Source organism: Sphaeramia orbicularis, chromosome 6 (assembly GCF_902148855.1).
Source record: "Sphaeramia orbicularis chromosome 6, fSphaOr1.1, whole genome shotgun sequence".
In the NCBI taxonomy this organism is placed as follows: Eukaryota; Metazoa; Chordata; class Actinopteri; order Kurtiformes; family Apogonidae; genus Sphaeramia; species Sphaeramia orbicularis.
The window spans coordinates 37,583,306-37,604,681 of record NC_043962.1 but is presented as its reverse complement, the minus strand read 5'-3'; the positions used below and the strand labels follow the sequence as shown (position 1 = coordinate 37,604,681).

The window sequence follows — 21,376 nt, the reverse complement described above, 5'->3', positions numbered from 1 at the left end:
ATGAAGACAGCTGTCATAATAACATTTATATTGTGATAAATTTCATTGCATTGCATCCGTTAGATCGGTTTAAATTATCTTGGCTTCCAAAATGCGTCAGAGATGAGTTTTTCTTAATTTCTCTCAACATTGATTTTTTTTTTTGTTTTTATCCATGAGTATGATTTTAAATGCTCTACCTCTACATTTCTAAAATGTTTTTCATGCTCTGACTAAATAATAATTTTCTGCATCTAACCATCTACTTTCTTCACATCTCACTTAGGAAGAAAAATCTCCCATTAAACTTTAAAGAAATATTGATGTTTACAAACTATATGGACAAAAATATTGGGACACATCATAACTATAGTTGTAAGATGTCCTGTTCATGCTGATTTGACATATAAATATAAATATTAGTAATCAATATGATACTTATCACAATATAAAACTATAGTCGTGGAAAAAAAATATTAGACCACCCTTGTTTTCTTTAATTTCTTGTTCATTTTAATGCCTGGTACAACAAAAGGTACATGTGTTTGGACAAATATAATGATAACAACAAAAATAGCTCAAAATAATTTAATTTCTGAGCTGATATCTAGACATTTTCCATGTTTTCTTGATAATAACCAAAATCACTTCAGTTCTTACATCAATATCTATGGCATTGTACTGACAAAAACAGTGCTTTTAGGCATTCCATGTTTTCTTTTCTGCCTGTTTTAGTCACATCATACACACAAGAGTTAGTACTTGATTGCATAACCATTGTTTCTGATGACTTTTGATGGTCTTATATTTTTTTTCCACGACTGTATATTATAATATTTGTCATTATTATTTTTTTTATGCTAGAGCCCTGTTAGAAAAGAAACGCCTGAATTCAACGTGTCCCAATACGTTTGTCCATTTGTGTATGAATTAGGCAATTATGCTATAAGGAAAACGATATGTAACATTGTATATATTCAGAACATGTATTGTAGTTTAGTTATTAATAAAAACAACACAGAAAATAAAGAGCAAGCTATCTGCAGTAGCATACGTGAGTTTTTTGTGTAGACAGTTACAGAATGTCTCCCTTTACCATCCTAATGTTTTCAGGTGTGACTGAGCTGCAGACGGTCCGGTTATTATCATGTACTTCTGGACGGTGTTGTGTGTTGCTGAATGGTGATCGGCTGCTGCAGCTGCAGTGGCAACAGACAGATGAGGAGTTACAGATATTATCCTTCTGCAAACTCCAGCTCAGCGACAGCGACGGACAATCAGCTGCACACCACTGTGTCTGCAGAGAAACCCTGTTCATCCTCAGCTGCACAGGACTCATCTGTATCCTTAGGAACGTACCAAAGCTCTACAGTAGAATGGATTCTAATACTGGTACTAATACTATTACAATTAATACTGCTGAAGGTACTGTGGTTTATTCTACTGTTGTTACCAGTTTAAAATCAATGAAATCAAAAGCTAATCTAAATGAAAAGTTAACCAGGTCAAATATACAAATGCAGACAGGAGTTGGAGCTAAATAGGAATAAACCATAAAGGGGTCATATTTTGCTAAACCCACTTTTATTAATCTTTGGTACATTTATTTGTGTATTTGGACTAATAGTTCAAAAAGTTTGAATTTGAACCCTCCAGGTGCTGCAAAGCTATCTTTATATTAATTCTGGCAAAAATCAAGTGGATTTCTTCAACCTGTTTTAATTCCTTCTTAATTTATGTTTTATAACTAGTTACGTCACAACATTTGCCCATATAAGGTCAAGACTTCCAACGAACATTTCTCCGAGTACGACATAATTGTTTAGCAGCAGCAGCGGTTATACTCCATCCTGAAAATATGTCCAAACTTCGAGCCGATTACCTAAAATGTTCAGTTGTTGGTTGAATTTGACAGAGCAGCACAGCCAACAACCTGGAGGAGGTGGGGCGTGAAGTGGCTCATTTGCATTTAAAGGGCCAGCGCTCAAAATGACCTTTCTGGTGTCATTACTCAGAAATAGGGTTGAAGATGGACCTGTGGAGTTGAATTAATGAAGAATTCAGACCCAAGTATAGCATTTACAGTTTATGTAGACCACAGGGAAATGTTTTAAAATGCATAATTCCATTTCAAAAAAAAAAAAAAAAGGCGAAATATCACTCCTTTAACTTAGAATCTGACAAAATGTGTTCTGGAAAACATCCAGAGTGTGTTCAGACTGTGCATTAGAGCTGTCAGCATGTGATTAGATTTACCAGGATGGACGTTAATGCCAGGTATCAACAGTCCTAACTGATGTTAAACTATAGGAGGTGGTTCTGATTTTAATTACATATTGTTTTTAATGGATTTTAATGAGATAAACTAAGCTTATCTAAATTTCAGGAGTTATCAGTAAGATAAGATAAGATAAAATAAGATAAGACATACTTTATTGCTGTCCCATGGGGAAATTCAAATGTACACCAGCACAAGACAATATGCATCAAATACAACAGAAAAATAAAAAAATATAAAAAATTTATTGAAGTGACTAAAAATGACAAAATAGTAATAATGATAATAAAGTAATAAGTGTACAGTAGGTGTAATAAGGTGTAATGAGTCAAAATAATAAATAATAATAGGAAAAAAGTGCTCATTTATGGATGTGTGATTATATTTACATTAATATAGTCCTTTGTACAATCAACAGTAAGTGAATTGAACACAATATTATTGTTTCATCATAATCTTGCCCTATAATTGTGAAAATTATCCAATGAGTCCAACTGATCAAACGTTTTTCATACAGCACATTTCAGACAAATAGAAATGCAATTAAAAATACCTCACATGGAATCGACATAATGTAAATAACAGATAATACAACCATAAATACCATTATAACATATTACACAAAATTAAAACAGTAATTATCATTGAATATGTGATAATAATTAAAGTGAACATTAACATTTGACACACAATAAAATACAATTGTTAATGATGATAATAATAAATTATTTAATTCAGAATTTATAAGAAAAATTTGTATTAAAATCCATCCAATGATAAAACCCTCTATAAAAGCCAAAAACACATTCCCATTAACTAGGTGGATTGAGCCCAGTGAAACAAATCATTGATTTATAGTATATAGAGTGGCTTTGTAATTGAGTTTTAACAACAGAAAAGTGTGGATGAGAAGGACTTTTGCTTTTCTTTAGTCATTTGTTCTTAGTACGTCCACACAGGCTTCTTTAACCGTTGCTTCCAGCTGTGTGTGATACCACTGATGGTCGTCTGCTGGCCAGTATTGACCTCCCGTCCTACCTGAGGTCTGGCCTGCAAGAGGACGAGCTCACTTCCTCCCCCTCCTCCCCCTCCTCTTCCTCCTCCTCTGCTTCGTCTTCTTCTTTCTGCCTCCTTCAGGTGTCAGCTGATCTCAGTACAGTTGTAGCTGTCACAGAATCCCACACTGCGACCGCGGTGGACCTGAATCACTACTTCAGGTACGACACCAGAAAACATCCCCAAGTTTCCTTTGTGTTTTTGTATTCTGTATTTTTAGTTATGTCATATTGTTGTGGATAATAACTCCGGACACTGAGTGGATAATGTTGCATGTGGGCAGACTGAGGTTTTGTCTGCCTACGCTCAATATTTTTGATCCTGATTCGAGAGAAATGGCTCAGAGCCTGTTTACCTCATCTGCCAAATATTCTGATGTGTGTGTTTCTGATTATCTGGAAGAATAATAAACAATCCAATAATCCAACAAACAGAACTGCCTAGTCCACAAGTGTCAAACATGCGGCCCGGGGGCCAAATCCGGCCCACTCAAGGGTCCAGTCCGGCCCTTGGGACGAATTTGTGAAATGCAAAATTTACACTATGATATTAACAGTTATTTTAGTTCAGGTTCCACATTCAGACCAATTCAATCTCAAGTGGGCAGGACCAGTCAAATACTGTCATAATAATCTATAAATACTCACAACTCCAAATTTCTCTAAATATTTTCATGTATTTACACTAAAACAAAGTATAATTTTACAAAAAATGTGAATAACCTGAAATGTTTCAAGAGAAGTAAGTACAATTGTACCGATATTCTGTCTGTTATTAAATGTTTTGTGTATTTGTAGATCCACTGTGATCTGTGAGTTATAATGAACATGTGGAAATTATAAACTGAGGCAGAATATTTGTAAAATTACACTTATTTTTTCAGTTTGTTCATGTTATTCACATTGTTTGAAAGGATAGTTTGTAGATGCAAACACTTTAATAGTCTGATTTTACTTTTTCACAATAAAACATAGAGAAAATTTTGGACTTGCAGTATTTATATATTATTATGTTATTATTTTACTGGTGCGGCCCATTTCAGATCAAATTTAGCTGAATGTGGCCCCTGAACGAAAATGAGTTTGACACCCCTGGCCTAGTCCAATGGCACCATTATGAAGATGATCGAACACTGATTTCACCTTATTCAGACGAAGTAAGCTGTAATATTTTTGATCTTCTAGGTCATTTCCAGACCATCTAGTGTGTGCCGTTGCCTCCCCTGCTCCTCCACTCCAGCACCAGGACTCAAGAGACCAGGACGGCGTTTCCAGTTCTAACTATTGTCTTTCTGCTCTAGGATTGACCTTCAACGCTGACCGGTAAGCTACTGACAGTCAGACTCAAAGCCTGACCTCTTAAATATGTGTCACTATAGTATTTACAGGACCTGTAGGTTTTAATCAAGAGGTAAATGACCAGTTTAACCCTTTATAGGGCACTCATTGTAATACTCTGAAAGTCAAAATTTCAACCTTAGTGTGTTATTGGATATCGTCATCTACCATGACATTGTACCCGTGGTGCCATTGTACAGGGTGGGGAAGCATAATTTACAATATTTTGAGGCAGGGATTGAAAGACAGTGTATGACCAGTTAGTTTATTGAAAGTCATGAGAATTTATTTGCCACAAGAAAATTTACATAATAGAAAATGTTTTTATTCTATGTGTCCTCCTTCTTTCTCAATAACTGCCTTCACACGCTTCCTGAAACTTGCGCAAGTGCTCCTCAAATATTTGGGTGACAACTTCTCCCATTCTTCTTTAATAGTATCTTCCAGACTTTCTGGTAATAGTTTTGCTCATAGTCATTCTCTTCTTTCCATTATAAACAGTCTTTATGGACACTCCAACTATTTTTGAAATCTCCTTTGGTGTGACGAGTGCATTCAGCAAATCACACACTCTTTGACGTGTGCCTTCCTGATTACTCATATGGGCAAAAGTTTCTGAAAAGGTATGGATAATAGTGTTAGGTATGATTATGACATCAATATATGTTTGGTTTCAGAACAACTGACGTAGTGCCTGCTGAGAAAAAACAACTAAATGTTCATTGTAAATTTTGCTTCCCCACCCTGTATATGTGCCAAGTTTGGAGTAAATTGAAACAAAATTAATGTGTTTTTATAGACATGTGAAATTTCACCCATTATAAGTAAATGGGAGAAAAATAAGAATTTAAAAATTCATTAAAAATTTTAACTTTGACCTACTTTTCCCAAAATATAATCACATCTATTATGGGTCACTGACAATGTAAAAAAACAATTTGGCATGAATTCATCCTACAGTTTTGCTGCTAAAGTATTTACAAACAGACAAAGAAACAAACCGAACCAAAAACAATTCCCCTTGCCTCCCCTTCGGGGGGCAGGGTAAAAACATATTCAGAGGAAACTGGTTGGTCAGTAAGTAGTGCTTTTATATCTTTTGATCCAGTATCGCTCCATATCTGGGGTGGATTAGGTCTACAGTAGGAGGTAGCATGAAAATGAACCACTTTGAGGTAAAAAATGATGTAACATCACTAACTAACATCATTGTATAGGCTCCTGTTTTATTGTAAACAGTGAAGCAACATTATTTATTTTTTAATTTTAAATCACACAGCTAATAATTAAAACATTCCTCATGTATGCAGGACCGACTGTTGTAGCTAATCCTTTGAGCTTCATCACAACTTAATGACACTTGCAAACTTTATTGGCTATGAAACACTGAATTAATCCCCGCTCCAGCTCCTGGGAGGCCCGGCTGGCGTCCATGTACAGCAGAGCCCAGCAGACTGCAGCTCCCTCCTCCTCCTCCCCGTCTCCTGGCACCTCCTGGTCCTCCTCACTTCCCCATCTGAAGTCCCACCAGGCTCAAGTATCAGGCTGCAGCAGAGCCCCTCCCAGAGGGTCCACCACCTCATTCTCTGTCCCCGCGTCATCCACTCTGTCGTTACTGAATGTCACCGAATTCTCTGCCTTGCTCACCTTCGTCTCCCCTAGCAACAGACAGACCACAGTGGCCTTATGGGACTTGGGGTCTGGAAGTGTGAGCTACCATCAGGTGGAGGGTGAGGGGGCTCCAGTCCAGCACTGTGGAGAGAAACGGCATATACTACTGCTGAAACGTAAGTGACATTTAAACTGAGCAGACGAGTCAGGAATGAGTGGAGCTGAAACTGTTACAGAAGAATTCAGGGAACTCACACGAGATGAGATCAGATAAGAGCAGATAAGATCAGATAAGATCAGATAAGATAAGATAGAAGCAACACGGTGGTGCAGTGGATAGCACTCGTGCCTCACAGCAAGAAGGTCCTGGGTTCAGTTCCAACACATCTGTGTGGAGTTTGCATGTTCTCCCCGTCTCTCTCCCCGGTGCTCTCCGTCTTCCTCCCACCATCCAAACACATGCACTGATAGGTTAATTGGTCAATCTAAATTGCCCATAGGTGTGAATGTGAGAGTGATTGTTTGTTTGTCTCTATATGTCAGCCCTGAGAAGAAGTGGCGACTCGTCCAGGGTGTACCCGCCTTCACCCATAAGTAGCTGACCCCCATGACCCTAGTGAGGATAAAACGGGTTCAGATAAGATAAGATCTCCAGCTGTGGGGAAATTGTATGCTATATGAAATAAATAAAACATAAGTGAATTATTATTATTATTTTATTATTGTAATGCATCATATGATGAACTGGCGACATGTTCTCGGTGTACCCTGCCTTCGCCCATAAGTAGCTGGGATAGGCTCCAGTGACCCCTGTGACCCTAGTGAGGATAATGTGAGTTCAGAAAATGAATGAATGATAAAAAAAAAATAATAATAATAATTTAAGGTTTTAAAATGCTGTTAAAAATGAACTTAAATACTAAACAGATTTTTTTGTATCTTTCATTCCAGAGACTGGTATATTCCAGGTCTTGTTCTCCATTACCCAACAGGACTTGCTTAGTAAGTTGATGTTGTTTGGCAGCGCAGCAACAGTAGATGCAGTCTGTCACCTGAACAACTGGGGGCGCTGTTCCATCCCCATCCATTCTCTACAGGTATGACTCAGTACTGGATCCACTGTTTTCTGACAGACTTAGATGTTAGCCCATGTTTATACTGCAAGCTCTAACTCTAGTGTCACTTCAGATTTGATGCTCATCTCTAACTTTGTGCCTTTTTTAGGCTGTGAATATCAAAAGAGCAACACAATAGATATCAGAAGCAGCAGACTGACATATAGAAGTAAACATGGAGGCTACACCTCAATGTTAATGATTAATTATAAGTTAATGTCAGTGGTCCACAAGTCAAATACCTCCAAAGTAAAAGTACTGAAACTTTTTACTAGTGAATGAAACCAAGTTTGAGTCACTAATAATGAAAAATTACATTAAAAATTTTGGTTTGCTCTATTTTACAAGATACAGTCTTGGGTCAAAATGTGAAATTCAGAAAATTAATAAGAGAAGGGGTTTTACTCCAAGCAATGTTTGTCTCTGAGCCACCAGATCTACTTCAAAACACTGTCTGCACATTATAATACAGTCACTTTACAGGTTCTTTCTGGTGGAAGATTTATAAATGTATTGTATAAATGTACATAAATCAACATATATGTGTAATAACACTTTATCATATACATTGAAAACTTTAGCAAACCAGCACTTTTATTTTCCAATTCATTTTATTAAAGCATGCAAGATTTAGGCAGATAATTAAAAAAAAAAGTGTAGACCAGTGTGTACAGTGGAAGAGAATTTGAGAAGATATGAGATGAGAGGAAGGGGAAAGTTAATTAAATGCCTCCATCACAGCCGCGTTCCTTGGTGTACCGATTACTGCCAGATGAGTTTATGTAGATTATGGTTAATGTAAAAGTTGCATTTATTCTGATACGACTGTGCAGACTGTTCAGTACAGCCTTTATTTAATTGAGGAACATTTATTTATTTATTTATTTATTTATTTAGCACAAAATAAAAACAGCAATGGAAAAAACAACAACATTCAAACAAGTAACAAAATTGTGCAGGAGAGGTTAGAAGCCAAAAAAGAAGGCTTATATGAATACCTCCCCCGAAATGAACAATACACAAAAAAAAGAATTAAAAAAATACAATACAACTGAAATAATAAACTAAAGTAAAAACTATAAAAATGTAATCCACATCACATTACAAATCATCAAATACAAATCAAGTGATATACAGCCTTACATTTTTTCATGAATTAAAGTCCTTTTCAGATGCTTTTTAAACAATGATAAAGTAGATGTTGATTGAAGTTTAGGTCTTAGATTATTCCACAAATTTGGTCCATGATATTTCAGAGAATACTGACAGACTGAAGTTTGGCAGTACAGAAGATAAAATTTGCTTGAAAATCGTGTCGGAAAGTTGTGAATAACAGAAGACAACATAAAGAAATTGTGAAAAACTTTAACATATGGAAGTCGATCAAATCATCACCAAAAGATGAGGTTTTACGTGATTTGTGGAGTTCACACTACCATGAGCGAAAAAATAAATCTTAGTCATGCATGAGCAAAAAAAAAAAAAAATCTGCTTGTGTTCCTTTTATTTGCAGTTTGAACATAGGTTTTGACATATTATCATGGCCTCCCTGTGACTGCATGATGTCATTTTAAAAGCTGTTTTTGTTTTACAGGCTGGGTTGAAGAACCGTCAGCTCGACACAGTGGAATTCTACCTGAAGAGTAAAGAAAATGTCCTGGACCCGTCTGAGCAGCCAGCATCCTCCACACTCACAGAGAGTATGTCTGGAGCTCTTGGAGATTCTCTAAAAGGCTGATTTGATTGTTGATTTAATTCTTAACCTGCCTTTAATCATGTAATATTTGATTTACTTTTTCAAATTAAATTATTTGCACTTAACTTTAAACACTTTGGTAAATATGCTATTTTTCATGTTATAAATGGTTAATACTAGCGGCATTGTACCCGTGGTGCCATTGTACAGGGTGGGGAAGCATAATTTACAGTATTTTGAGGCAGGGATTGAAAGACAGTGTATGACCAATTAGTTTATTGAAAGTCATGAGAATTTATTTGCCACAAGAAAATTTACATAATAGAAAATGTTTTTATTCTATGTGTCCTCCTTCTTTCTCAATAACTGCCTTCACACGCTTCCTGAAACTTGCGCAAGTGTTCCTCAAATATTCGGGTGACAACTTCTCCCATTCTTCTTTAATAGTATCTTCCAGACTTTCTGGTAATAGTTTTGCTCATAGTCATTCTCTTCTTTCCATTATAAACAGTCTTTATGGACACTCCAACTATTTTTGAAATCTCCTTTGGTGTGACGAGTGCATTCAGCAAATCACACACTCTTTGACGTTTGCTTTCCTGATTACTCATATGGGCAAAAGTTTCTGAAAAGGTATGGATAATAGTGTTAGGTATGATTATGACATCAATATATGTTTGGTTTCAAAACAATTGACATAGTGCCTGCTGAGAAAAAACAACTAAATGTTCATTGTAAATTTAGCTTCCCCACCCTGTACGATAGCGCCCTCCCGTGGTGCAACAGCAGCATTGCACCTGTACGCCCTCCCGTGGTGCAATATCGGGATGCACGTCAGACACAGAACGTCCATTATAGTAGGATTATGAGTTTTAGATGTAATTGTAAGTGGATGTGCTCGACTTCAGGATCACTTCATTTTAGGATGAGGTTTCACATGGCATTAGAAGAAAAATATAAAATTACAGCTAGGTATTGCAGGTTTGAACACAAATATAGAATAGAATCTTTATTTTGTCAGTAGTAGTTTGTCACACACGTAAACATTCACCACAGACTGAAATTTGTCTTTAAACCATCACTAGATCAAGATAATTTTCATTTGTTCCATTAGCAAATTTTTTTTTTGCTTAGTTCAAGATTTTTTTTTGCTTAATTCAAGCAATGGAACAAGTGAAAATGATCTTTTTAAGATTTCTTGAAATAAGATTTTCAAGATGTATTGTCTAAAAATAACTTCTTATATCTCACTGAAAAGTTACTCTTTAGGTGATTATGTCTTATTTTAAGTGTGATGAGATATTTTGACTAGAAATGAGAAAAATACACTTGGTAAGATTTAGATTTTTGCAGTGTATATAATAGGGATGTAACGATTACCGGTATAATGATAAACCACGGTAAAATTGCAGACAGTTAGTATTATCATTTAAATTCTAATTATCATGATAACCGTGTTTGATTACCGCACTTTTCCGGAGAAAACGCCCATGTAAAGATCTGCTTTTATGTCAAATATTTGAGTATAGTTTTAATTTATTACAATTTTAATTTTCTATACCTAATACTTGAACCAATATTCACTTTTAAAGTCTTTGAAAAGGTTCATTAAGCATCTTTGTGTTATTTATGCAATAAATGATATACATTGTTCAAATCGGATTTTATATATTTTTTTGTGTTTTCTGGCTCTTTTATTTTAATATAGTAGGTTAAAGTGAAAAAATAATAGGCAGTTGATATAAATGAAGTTGTGCTGAAAAAAAATATCCCAAACATGGGTATAGTAAACATTTGTGTATATAGTTTATAAAGGCAAAATCAAAAGGACTGAAAAACAGACAAAATAGGCTCAGACCACAAAGGGTTAATATTTGAATGTTTCTGCCAACAGAAAGTACATTGTGCCTATTACTTTATTTATTTATTTATTTATAAAATACAACTTGGTTAAATTATTTCAGTATGTGTATAAGTACTTTTTGAACATTTTGAGCACAATTTCAACAATACCGCGATAATAATGAGAACCGTGATAATTTTGGTCACAATAACCGTGATATGAAATTTTCACATCGTTCCATCCCTAGTATATAAATGTCTGTGTGTAGTGTATGTTGATGTGTGTTTTGTGTGTGCAGGTGTCCAGGAGTTGTGCCCTGCCTTGGATCTGCTGTGTTCGGCCGTCAGAGACTCACACAGTGAAGCCCAGAGCCGACAGTTCTCAGAACAGCTGCTCAACATCACCCTGAACTTCGTCAACACACAGATTCGCTCTGTGCTCTCCAACGCACATTGTACGATAACACACAAACCTCTGTATGAACTTGTATGTGGTTGTTCAGTTTTCACCTACTTTATTCTGTTGATAAACCTGCTTTACCGTGTCTACAGACGAGGACCCGGGAGTGCAGAGCTGCGTGACCGTTCTGGATCGGTACCTCACCAAACTGAGGAGCTACATGAAGAGATTCCCCTGGGCAGTAAGGAGTGACACCTCCAGCATGGGCTCTGCTGGGTCTACTCATGTAGAGGAGGAGGAGGAGGAGGATGAGTGGGAGCATCTGCCCACAGAGGTGACATTTGCAGACATTATTAGCTTTTACACCTTTGGTTTGGAACTGTAGTAAAAAAAAACATCCAGACTCAGGAACTCTTTCTTTCCCTTCACCTTCAGGCTCCTGAACAGCTGACAGGAGTCCACAACAATAGCTGCACTAACTGTTTACAGTGTTTACACTTCAACTGTGACACTGTGTATGCACCTTATATACATATGCCGAGGCCCAAAACGGAATCTGGCCCGATTCAGAATCGGGCCGGCCCAGAATGGAATTCTATTCTAGGCCGGCCTAGAATGGAATCCTGCTGCTATAATGTTATTTTTATACCATGTTTAATGCAAATGATCTAAATTATGACAAAAATCAATACATGGAATTTGCAAATATGTGAAAAGAAATGAAACAAACAACATTTTAATTGTAAACTATAATACACTTTATTCACAAATAGAACCTAGTGGTACTCCCCACCAATACATGGTACAGTGAAATCGACTGAAATTGACAATAGTTACTCAAGGTATGTAAGACTGAAAATGTAAAATTATGACAAAATATGGAATTATGGATCATTTGCATTAAACATGGTATAAAAATAACATTATAGCAGCAGGATTCCATTCTAGGCCGGCCTAGAATAGAATTCCATTCTGGGCCGGCCCGATTCTGAATCAGGCCAGATTCCGTTTTGGGCCTCGACACATATATTCACACCATACTGATTCTGTCTGACACTTTATACACCTTATGTATCATACTGTTTATCATATCCTCCTGAGATCCAGGAAGGTAACTGTTTTTTTTTACTGCTTTTTTACATTAAATAATTGTCTTGATTGGAAAAAGCAGAATGCAATAGTTTTTCGGATACAATATTTATTTTTATTTTATTTTTTGATGGAATGCTTTGCAGTGGACGGGGTTTTTTTCTAAGTAAAGCTGTGAAACTCTTGTCCCCTACAGAAGACAAAAATGTATTGCTGGGTCTCAGGAGGATTTATCATACTGCTTATAACATGTCCTACTGTTATCTCTGACTGTTCGTACTGTTTATCTCTGACAATTTTGCACATTACCATCTCACCTGTCTCAGGCAGTTTTGCACATGCTGTGTGCCATTTACCTCTGTCAGTTTGCACAATTCCCAGATGTTGCACATTTATGTACATATATATTTTTTCTCTTAGTAATAGTAGTTTATATTTCTGTATTTTTATGCTCTTTTTCTCTTGCATGCAATTTTTTAAATGCCCATTTGTTTTGGTTGTGTAACTCCTAGTTAAATTATTCTATTTCAGTTTTTTTATACTTATACTTTTATACTTATCTTAAATTTTTGTGGCATTCAGTGTTTACAGTAAAGTAAGGTTTTCATTGTAGAGGGAAACCTGTTTCTTTACTGTACACATGACAATAAACACTTTGAATCTTGAATCTTGTTGAATGCTAATGTTTTGTGTGTATTTTACAGGACATAGTCCGCCAGTCCATCCTGACCAACCAGATCCCCAGAGCTCAAGCTGTACTGAGGAGGCGGAGCCAACCAGAGCAGCGTCTGTCTGCTCTGAGGATGGAGGGCTTGCGTCAGGTCTTCTCCTGCCTTCAGCTCAGGGACCTGCAGACCGCCAGCACACTCCTCACCAACATGGTCAGAATATTTAACAACTGTCATGAGCACAGGGTCTGAGGTAGATCATTATGTAAAGGGGATGACGTGGAAAACCAGTCCGTCAAAAATAGACTAAATCACTATATTTTAATTCTAATTTACTGTAACTTAATACTAAGTCCTTACCCTAATAGAAGTAAAAACTCACACTTGGAGTCAAAAAATAAGAGTCGAGTCAGCCAGTCTTCAGAAGCCTTTTTCATGTGTTTATTCACCAATCAAACACACGGTGCAGTTTCTCCGGAGAAGAGCCGACGTTGCCCTAAACTCACAGCCTTTTATACCCTTTTTGCCCGACCTTTAAGAAGTTTCTAGGTGTTGTCCACTGGCAAAAATTGTCTTATGATTTCAATTGCCTTCAGAAGCTCTTGCTTTCTCAGTAAAATTATCTTTGGTCAGGCATATCTGTCTTATTTACCCTATTTACTACATACACACACACTAGGTCACACAGAATCATTTAGTCTCTTCTTGTCTCTTATTCTGTCTCACACTAGGTCATTTTCACTCTTCTTGTCTCTTATTCTGTCTCACACTAGGTCATTTTCACTCCTTTTCTCTTATTCTGTCTCACACTAGGTCATTTTCACTCTTCTTGTCTCTTATTCTGTCTCACACTAGGTCATTTTCACTCTTCTTGTCTCTTATTCTGTCTCACACTAGGTCATTTTCACTCCTTTTCTCTTATTCTGTCTCACACTAGGTCATTTTCACTTTTTTTTTTCTCTTATTCTGTCTCACACTAGGTCATTTTCACTCTTCTTTTCTCTTATTCTGTCTCACACTAGGTCATTTTCACTCCTTTTCTCTTATTCTGTCTCACACTAGGTCATTTTCACTTTTTTTTTTCTCTTATTCTGTCTCACACTAGGTCATTTTCACTCTTCTTTTCTCTTATTCTGTCTCACACTAGGTCATTTTCACTCCTTTTCTCTTATTCTGTCTCACACTAGGTCATTTTCACTCTTCTTATCTCTTATTCTGTCTCCCACTAGGTCATTTTCACTTTTTTTTTCTCTTAGCCTGTCTCACACTAGGTCAGTGCAGCTGTGCAGGGGTACATGCTGAAGACATGGGCCAACTGTGCCACTAGCAGGTCCGGGCATACTGTCTTGGGCACACTGCCAACGGTTACATAAGCCCACACCTGCAGGTTACAAATCTCGTATCTCAGACTCAGAAGTCATTTTCATATCACACACAGCGAAATCATGTCACAGACAGAGAATCCTTCTATCACAAATCTTCTACCATCAGTTCCATAAGCTTGCACCTGCACAACTTCATGTCACACACACAGAGAATCCCTCTACAGGGACAGTGTGGATATATACAGAAACATTAACATATTGCATCAAATTTAATAACAGAAGTACTGTCACCTTTTATAATCATTAGAATAGGCACCCACATTCACCACGAGAAGCTACACATTCATATGAACCTGATTAATAACACTGGGTTACAAAAAAATGTTTTTTGCAAGTTGTCTAGGTTTTTTCAACTGAATTAGGACCATTTTGCACCGCTAAATCCAAAAATGGCATCTGTTTTTCTCAATCAGGTCAGGTTTTTTTGCTAATTTGATGTTGAAAAATTTGATCTTCTCACAAAATATAATAATTAATACCAAAATAAGATTGGTAAGCACACTTTATAAAACTTGTGACTTGATTCCTGTTAGGTACAATGGTGTATTCACCGCAGATGTAGCAGAATACGTCAGGCTTATTTTTGCAAGATCTTCTAGTCGAAGCCATTTCATTCACCTGTAATATTAAAAAAACCATTAGTCATAAATTGGCAAAAGTAAAATCTTCAGAACTCGTTTATTGCAAGAAATATGAAAGAATTTTGTATCATGATGTGAAAATGCCCATAAATGTAAGCAAAAATGTTAAAAAGCCAATATGTAGCATAGTTCAGAAAGTTGACCTGATTGAGCAAAATTAATGTGATTTTTGGATTCAGCACACCAAAATTATCCTAAATCAGCTCAAAAAACTTAAACAATAAATTTGTTGTTGACCAGTGTAATGTAACGACACAAACTCCAGAACGAAGAATTTTTGAGGACATTAAATATTTCTGATGCATTTAAGACTTCTATGTCGTGTTGATATTCCAAACTGTCAACAGCAGGGGGCAGTCTCACGCCAGAACATACTTTCTACCAAAACCACCAACGAATGAGCACCTTGTATCCACAGACCGTATCATTCACTGAATAAAGTATCAAAAACTCATCGTTTTCACACATCTGTATTATAGTATCATCAAGTTTTGTCCTTCAAAAAAAATCTCATAGTTGTTTTTTGTGTGCTGCATCTGCTGATAGTTTACATTATATGTCCATTAGTTTAGCTCTGTTTTTAGACAGAAAACAACCACAGTACGGTATGTGTTCTTAATACCCGCATTAAATATCTGTTTGGAATAAACAAATGAAATATAAGGATTAACAATTTTTTTTTTCACTGCAGCAATGTTTCTGAGTTTCAAATTGTAAATCCATGCATGCCATGACTCTATTAATTGATGCACAAAATATTGAATTATAAATTTAAATACATGCAAACTAAAAATCCTACTTCCAAGCACAGTTTATTTCATACTTTTTAAATCTGAAGTTCTACTATTACACATTTTGTCTTTCACACCCATCACAGTTAGCAAAGCTGTGGTCATAAATGGTAGCATATTATAAACAATTGGCACATAATGCGTTAACATTAATGCATTTTTAATAAACGGTGTTATTATTGCATTCATTTAAGTCTCTTTCTACCATTAACCTTAGTGTGCAGCATGAACCAACAGGCTATTTTCTCTAAAAATGCTTTTGTTGTCACGGTTGGCATAAAATTAAATAAATATTCTGTTTTCAGGGTTTCAGTGTGAAGAAGCAGCTCCACAGCATTTGCCTCTACACGGACGATAAGGACCTCAGAGAGTTTGTGGTGAGTCTGGTTTACAGTTACCATATTGGCAAAACTTCCAATATGCAATATGGATGTATAGCATTGCGATAATGATAATATTGCGATATTTCTCGTTCACCTAAAGAAATACCAATTTCATCTACTAAGAAAAATGTTCCTTAACAATATTAAAATGAGCCAATTGTTTGTATGCTGACTCATTTATTTATAATTCAAGACAAAATACTGTACTACTACAGTCAATCGCACAATTCTGTCCAAGAACCTGGTGATGCTGCTACCATAGACCTTCAGACACAAACATAGTCAAATATTTTGTCGTTCTATTCACATATAACAATGTGTAAATGACATGGATGTATTTCATAATAACACAAGTGTCATCGTACCACCACGTAAGAGCTTTAACAAAACACTATTCCATTGCTTGCCTGGTTTAGTAAATACTGCATATAAAAATAAAATCTTTAAATATAAGTGTTCAGGCCTTGCCTAAAGTTGTGCTCGGAAAATATTCACATCTTTTCAACATTAATAACATGTAAACTTGCATTCAACCAGCACTAGTAGCATTACTTCAGTTTTTTGCCAAAAAAAACTAGTATGTAATATGTAATAAGAGGGGTATAGAAAACCACTCTGGTACCTCATGGTGTAAAACAGAAAGTTAATGAGAAACAAAAAAAAGAAAATAAATAATTGCACATTTTTGCAATATGAATATTGCACACTCCGTTATCACAACACCGATATTTTTTCGATATATTGTGCAGCCCTAGTTTACAGTTTAGTTCCGTTTTTTTTTTTAAAAGCGCTCTGTTAACTGTACATTTTAGAGTAGTTTTCCTTGATTTCTGTTTTTTTGATTAAAGACAGCTTTCTCTTCAGATCATATTAACCTCTATCTACACATGAAAGACGGATTATTTCTGTTACTTTCTTTGCTTTATTTAACATTTTTACATGACTCTCATCAGTGTCAGAATTCACCTGTCAGCTGAATACACATTAATATCTGGCTTGTTGGTTTATCAGGTGAAGGAGCTTACTAAACAGAGTTATTTCACTGGAGAGGAGATGCAGAGTGTTTCATTCATCAGGAAGGTGGAGGAACTGGGGTCACAACCAGCTTCCCGCTGTCCAGTGACTACCACAACACAAAGGTAAAGACACTCATTATACTGATAATATCACACAAACTCTTCATGTGTTGTATATTCCTCTGTCAGGGCATATGAAGTTGTATATTTTTGCATCAAAATATTAGATTTCCCATTTTAAATTTTTCTTCTTTTAATTCAAGGAAACTACTTATTTGTGTTTTTTAAAAGATAGTATGATGCCACTTACAAAAACAGAGAGTTCCTCTTGTACCTCCATCTGTTCCCCTCTTGCTTTCAGTGTCTCAGATACTTTATTCTCTCCTGAATTTACTCTTCATCCTTCTGAAATTTTATCATAATCTGCCTTTATTGTCATTTCAAATGAGCATTTTGTGGTTGCTCTCCAGATAACAACTCTTCTTACTCAAAGGACACATTTGTTTTTTTAAACACCAGTGTTATTTAGATACAGATAATATCAAATTGATGTTCGTCATGAGAAGTTCCTTCAAATAATTTCTGTCGTTCTTTTATAGAATACAAAATGCTTGATTCGAGAATTGGATTTAACCCATAAAGACCCAGTGTTACTTTTGTTTCAGTCCCAAAATATTTTTTCTCTGTTTAACTTTTCTTATATATAAAATTGTTTTTTATTGAATTTTTCAACATTTACTAAAAACAAACCAAAGCACATACCCACCCCCCTGCACACCCGCTGTAGATAATGGAAAAGTATTTAAAAATGGTAACTTAATAGTGCAAAATCAGTATGTTTAACTTTTCTTAAGTGATATATCACAATTTATTATGACATTATTCTCTGTATTTTGTGTTTTCAGTGAACATTAGGTATTTTCCGATATTTAGTTGACTGATCATGTAGATGTTCAGAAAAGCTCAGTTTAAAGTTGATAGTTATTATATCAAAAACAGAGAAAACTGAAGAAAAAGTGACTTTTTCCAGTAAAATATATCATTAACTGAACATAAACCCATTGTCTCCATCCACTGTCATTGATCCAACTCCATGGGTTTTACTGGTGAATCAATGTTGTAGAAGATGACGGTGTTTCCACGTCCACTACGGAGCCTCTGAATGTGATTTTTTTGTGATTTAGTGATTTATTCCGGACATGCAATGAAATTTAACATATATGCACTAGCAAAACATACATGATAATAAAAATATCAAGAATCATAACAATCTTAGTCAGAAGAAAAGCACAATAATTCCATTTACATGCCCGAAAAGGGAAACATCCAAATGGGTCATATCTGCTGACCATAAAAGACGATAAACTGTATTTTACACCAATTATTTACATGTATTGATAGGATTAATGGATCAACAGGTATTAAACAGTTTAGATCAGTAGATGGTTTTGGTCATTGGTATCTGTTTGGGTCTTTATGGGTTAATCGTGCATTTCTTTTCTTATCCCAGTGCTCTTCAGTTGGTTGCTACGGGCGGGTTCGGTGAGGAGTTGTTGAAGAACGTGGTGGATCTAAGGAAGCCTGAGGATGCAGGGCTCTGGATGAACATCAAACTGGACTGGGTGAGGAACTGGGACCAGAGCAGCCGCACCGCCGTTCTCCTGTCCAGACTTCAGCACAGAGGTAAAACACTGAACCACAAACACACACAACACAGGAAACATCCACTCCAAAACACGTCCTAACACTCCTGTAAACACACAGACAGTTTCAGTGACGCTCTTCTGCTGTGCTCTCGGTTTGTCAGAGCTGAGTTCCTGTGACTCAGCTGTTTTGTGGAATTACCTGACTGCCCTCCACGACCAGCGCCAGGTGGTCCAATGGATCCAAAACAGTAACTCTGATGCCCCCGGCTGGCCTGAGTTAACCCCAGAGCTGGTCAATAACAACACAGCCTGCAGCACCTACATGAGGGAGAGCATCCTGGACCTGCTGGCAAGGTGCAGTTTTTTAATTGCTTCAATAGAAATGATCAAATTAATAGTGTCACACAAGTTAAAGAAATCCAGTTGAAAAGGTTTAATTACCTGTTAAGTGTTAAGTTGCTTTAAACTTCTTTTCTGTATTGTGTTTAAATGTGTCTGTTAAACGTCCAACTTGCAAAGAAAGTAACATTAGTTTACTCAGTTCTACTTTTTCCAACCCGACAATTTATGTTGAAATTAGGAACCGATTATCATTAACTTCACAGCTCCTGGTGAGAAATGACTTGGAACGGTGGGAATCATGGCAATGGATTAAATAAATACATTTTCCTAAATTCTAGGAGTCACAGTTTTACCAGTACGGCTGTGAAATTGGCATTAAATTCTGTTTTACGTCATCTTAAAAAGTCTTAAATTTAACTTGTAGAAACCTGTTGGAACCCTGATACAAGTTCAGCCTTCAAGTAAAACACCTTGTATTGTGGAATAGAATAGAATAGAATAGAATAGAATAGAATAGATCTTTATTATCATTGTTACAAGAACAATGGAAATCCATTTAGCTGTTTCTGTTTAGCAGCCAACGCTTACAAGTGCAAAAAGACTGTATAAAAATATGATGCAAAGTACTGAAAAATATTGGCAATATATAAAAACTACAGAGTTAAAGCCTTAAATATACAAATACGACTAAAATACCACTAAATACTAAAAAAAAATACAAAAAGCTAACACTATACTACAGATAAGACATATGTACAACATATAAGAATATATACAGACAATAAAGGGTATGTACACTGTAAAATTAAAAATGAGGTGCAAGGGTGTGATTTTTGCTTTGGGGTAGGGGGAGTATTACGTTGTCCATTTGACTGAGGGGGTGGTTTTTCAATTATTTTCATTCTGGAACAAGAGCAGCATTTTGTGAAACAGCTTCAACACAATATATGTTTTCCCAACATTTTGTAGCAAGTTATGACGTATTGTAATGTTTATACAAAATGCAGTAATGTTTTTCATGCTAGAAATGCAATAATGGAGTGCATTATGCAATAACCTACCAAAACATATAATCTGTACAAGTTACACTTTTAACAATCAAGGTAAATTAAACTTCATTAATATTAAATTAGATCAGATTTGTAGTTGGAACAGGCACAAGAGCAATAATATGATCCGTGTTTTATATTTATCTGTAGTTCAGCCGTCTGGGGAATTTCATATCAAATCCAATCTGGTAAAAACTCAAGCTTTTATTTGAAACAGGATTGACGGCTGCTGTGATATTAGACAGGGCTCCGGAAAAACCAACTGAAAGCCTCACTTTATTCAAAATGTAATCCTTAGAGCTGCCACAACTTATGTAATAATATATTATAATGTGAGTAAATGTATTGCATATTTTTATGTTCTTGCTGCGTATTAACCCTTTCATGCATGAATTAGGAGAGCCTTAATCAAGATTTTTTTCCTCAGTGTTCTTATTCCTCTAGGCATTAAAAAAACAATGCAATTGAAATTTTTTTAATGAACCTATTTTTCATGGAGTTGCAAAAATCTCCACTCACCTGAACATCATGCATTTAATTTTTGAAGCAAAGACACGTATTTACTGATATACTGAGTGAAAACTATGAAATAAAAATGCAGCTAATCTGATGTTTTCTCTCATTTTAACATACTCTAATACAGTCATTACTCACCTCATGGAGATAATATGCAAAAAAAAAAAAAAAAAAAAAACACAAATTTTTGTTAAAAACAAAACAAAACAAAACAAAAAACCCTGTTAATTACGGTCTAATAAAAAAAAAAAAAAAAAGCAATTGATTGACACTCAAACATGTTAGTGCAGATCAGGTTTATCGAGAACAGCAAAGTTACAGTAATGGTATGAATTGTAGTGTATGAGATGATGCATGAGCGTTCACTGTGTTGGTTGATATGGAACTTAAACAACAAAACCCATAAATATACAAGAGAACAGCTGTAGAATGGCTGTCCACTGTAGTGAAGACTATGCATGAAAGGGTTAATACACAAATATTTTCAGTTTATAACACATAACAGTATGTATGTATGTATTTTGGTTGTTGTCTGT

General features: G+C 35.7%; 1 protein-coding gene across 1 annotated transcript in view; it reads left to right on the top strand.

The window, feature by feature from the left end:
• spg11 (SPG11 vesicle trafficking associated, spatacsin) overlaps positions 1-21,376 on the top strand; it is a 64,089-nt gene that overhangs the window by 2,933 nt on the left and 39,780 nt on the right. Inside the window, exons 3-15 of the mRNA XM_030136802.1 lie at positions 1,093-1,320; positions 3,240-3,474; positions 4,498-4,635; positions 6,058-6,437; positions 7,213-7,358; positions 8,971-9,076; positions 11,214-11,369; positions 11,467-11,648; positions 13,108-13,284; positions 16,194-16,265; positions 17,283-17,410; positions 18,798-18,970; positions 19,095-19,287. Coding sequence (XP_029992662.1) covers positions 1,093-1,320; positions 3,240-3,474; positions 4,498-4,635; positions 6,058-6,437; positions 7,213-7,358; positions 8,971-9,076; positions 11,214-11,369; positions 11,467-11,648; positions 13,108-13,284; positions 16,194-16,265; positions 17,283-17,410; positions 18,798-18,970; positions 19,095-19,287 — 2,314 coding nt within the window. The remainder of the gene's footprint in view (positions 1-1,092; positions 1,321-3,239; positions 3,475-4,497; positions 4,636-6,057; positions 6,438-7,212; positions 7,359-8,970; positions 9,077-11,213; positions 11,370-11,466; positions 11,649-13,107; positions 13,285-16,193; positions 16,266-17,282; positions 17,411-18,797; positions 18,971-19,094; positions 19,288-21,376) is intronic.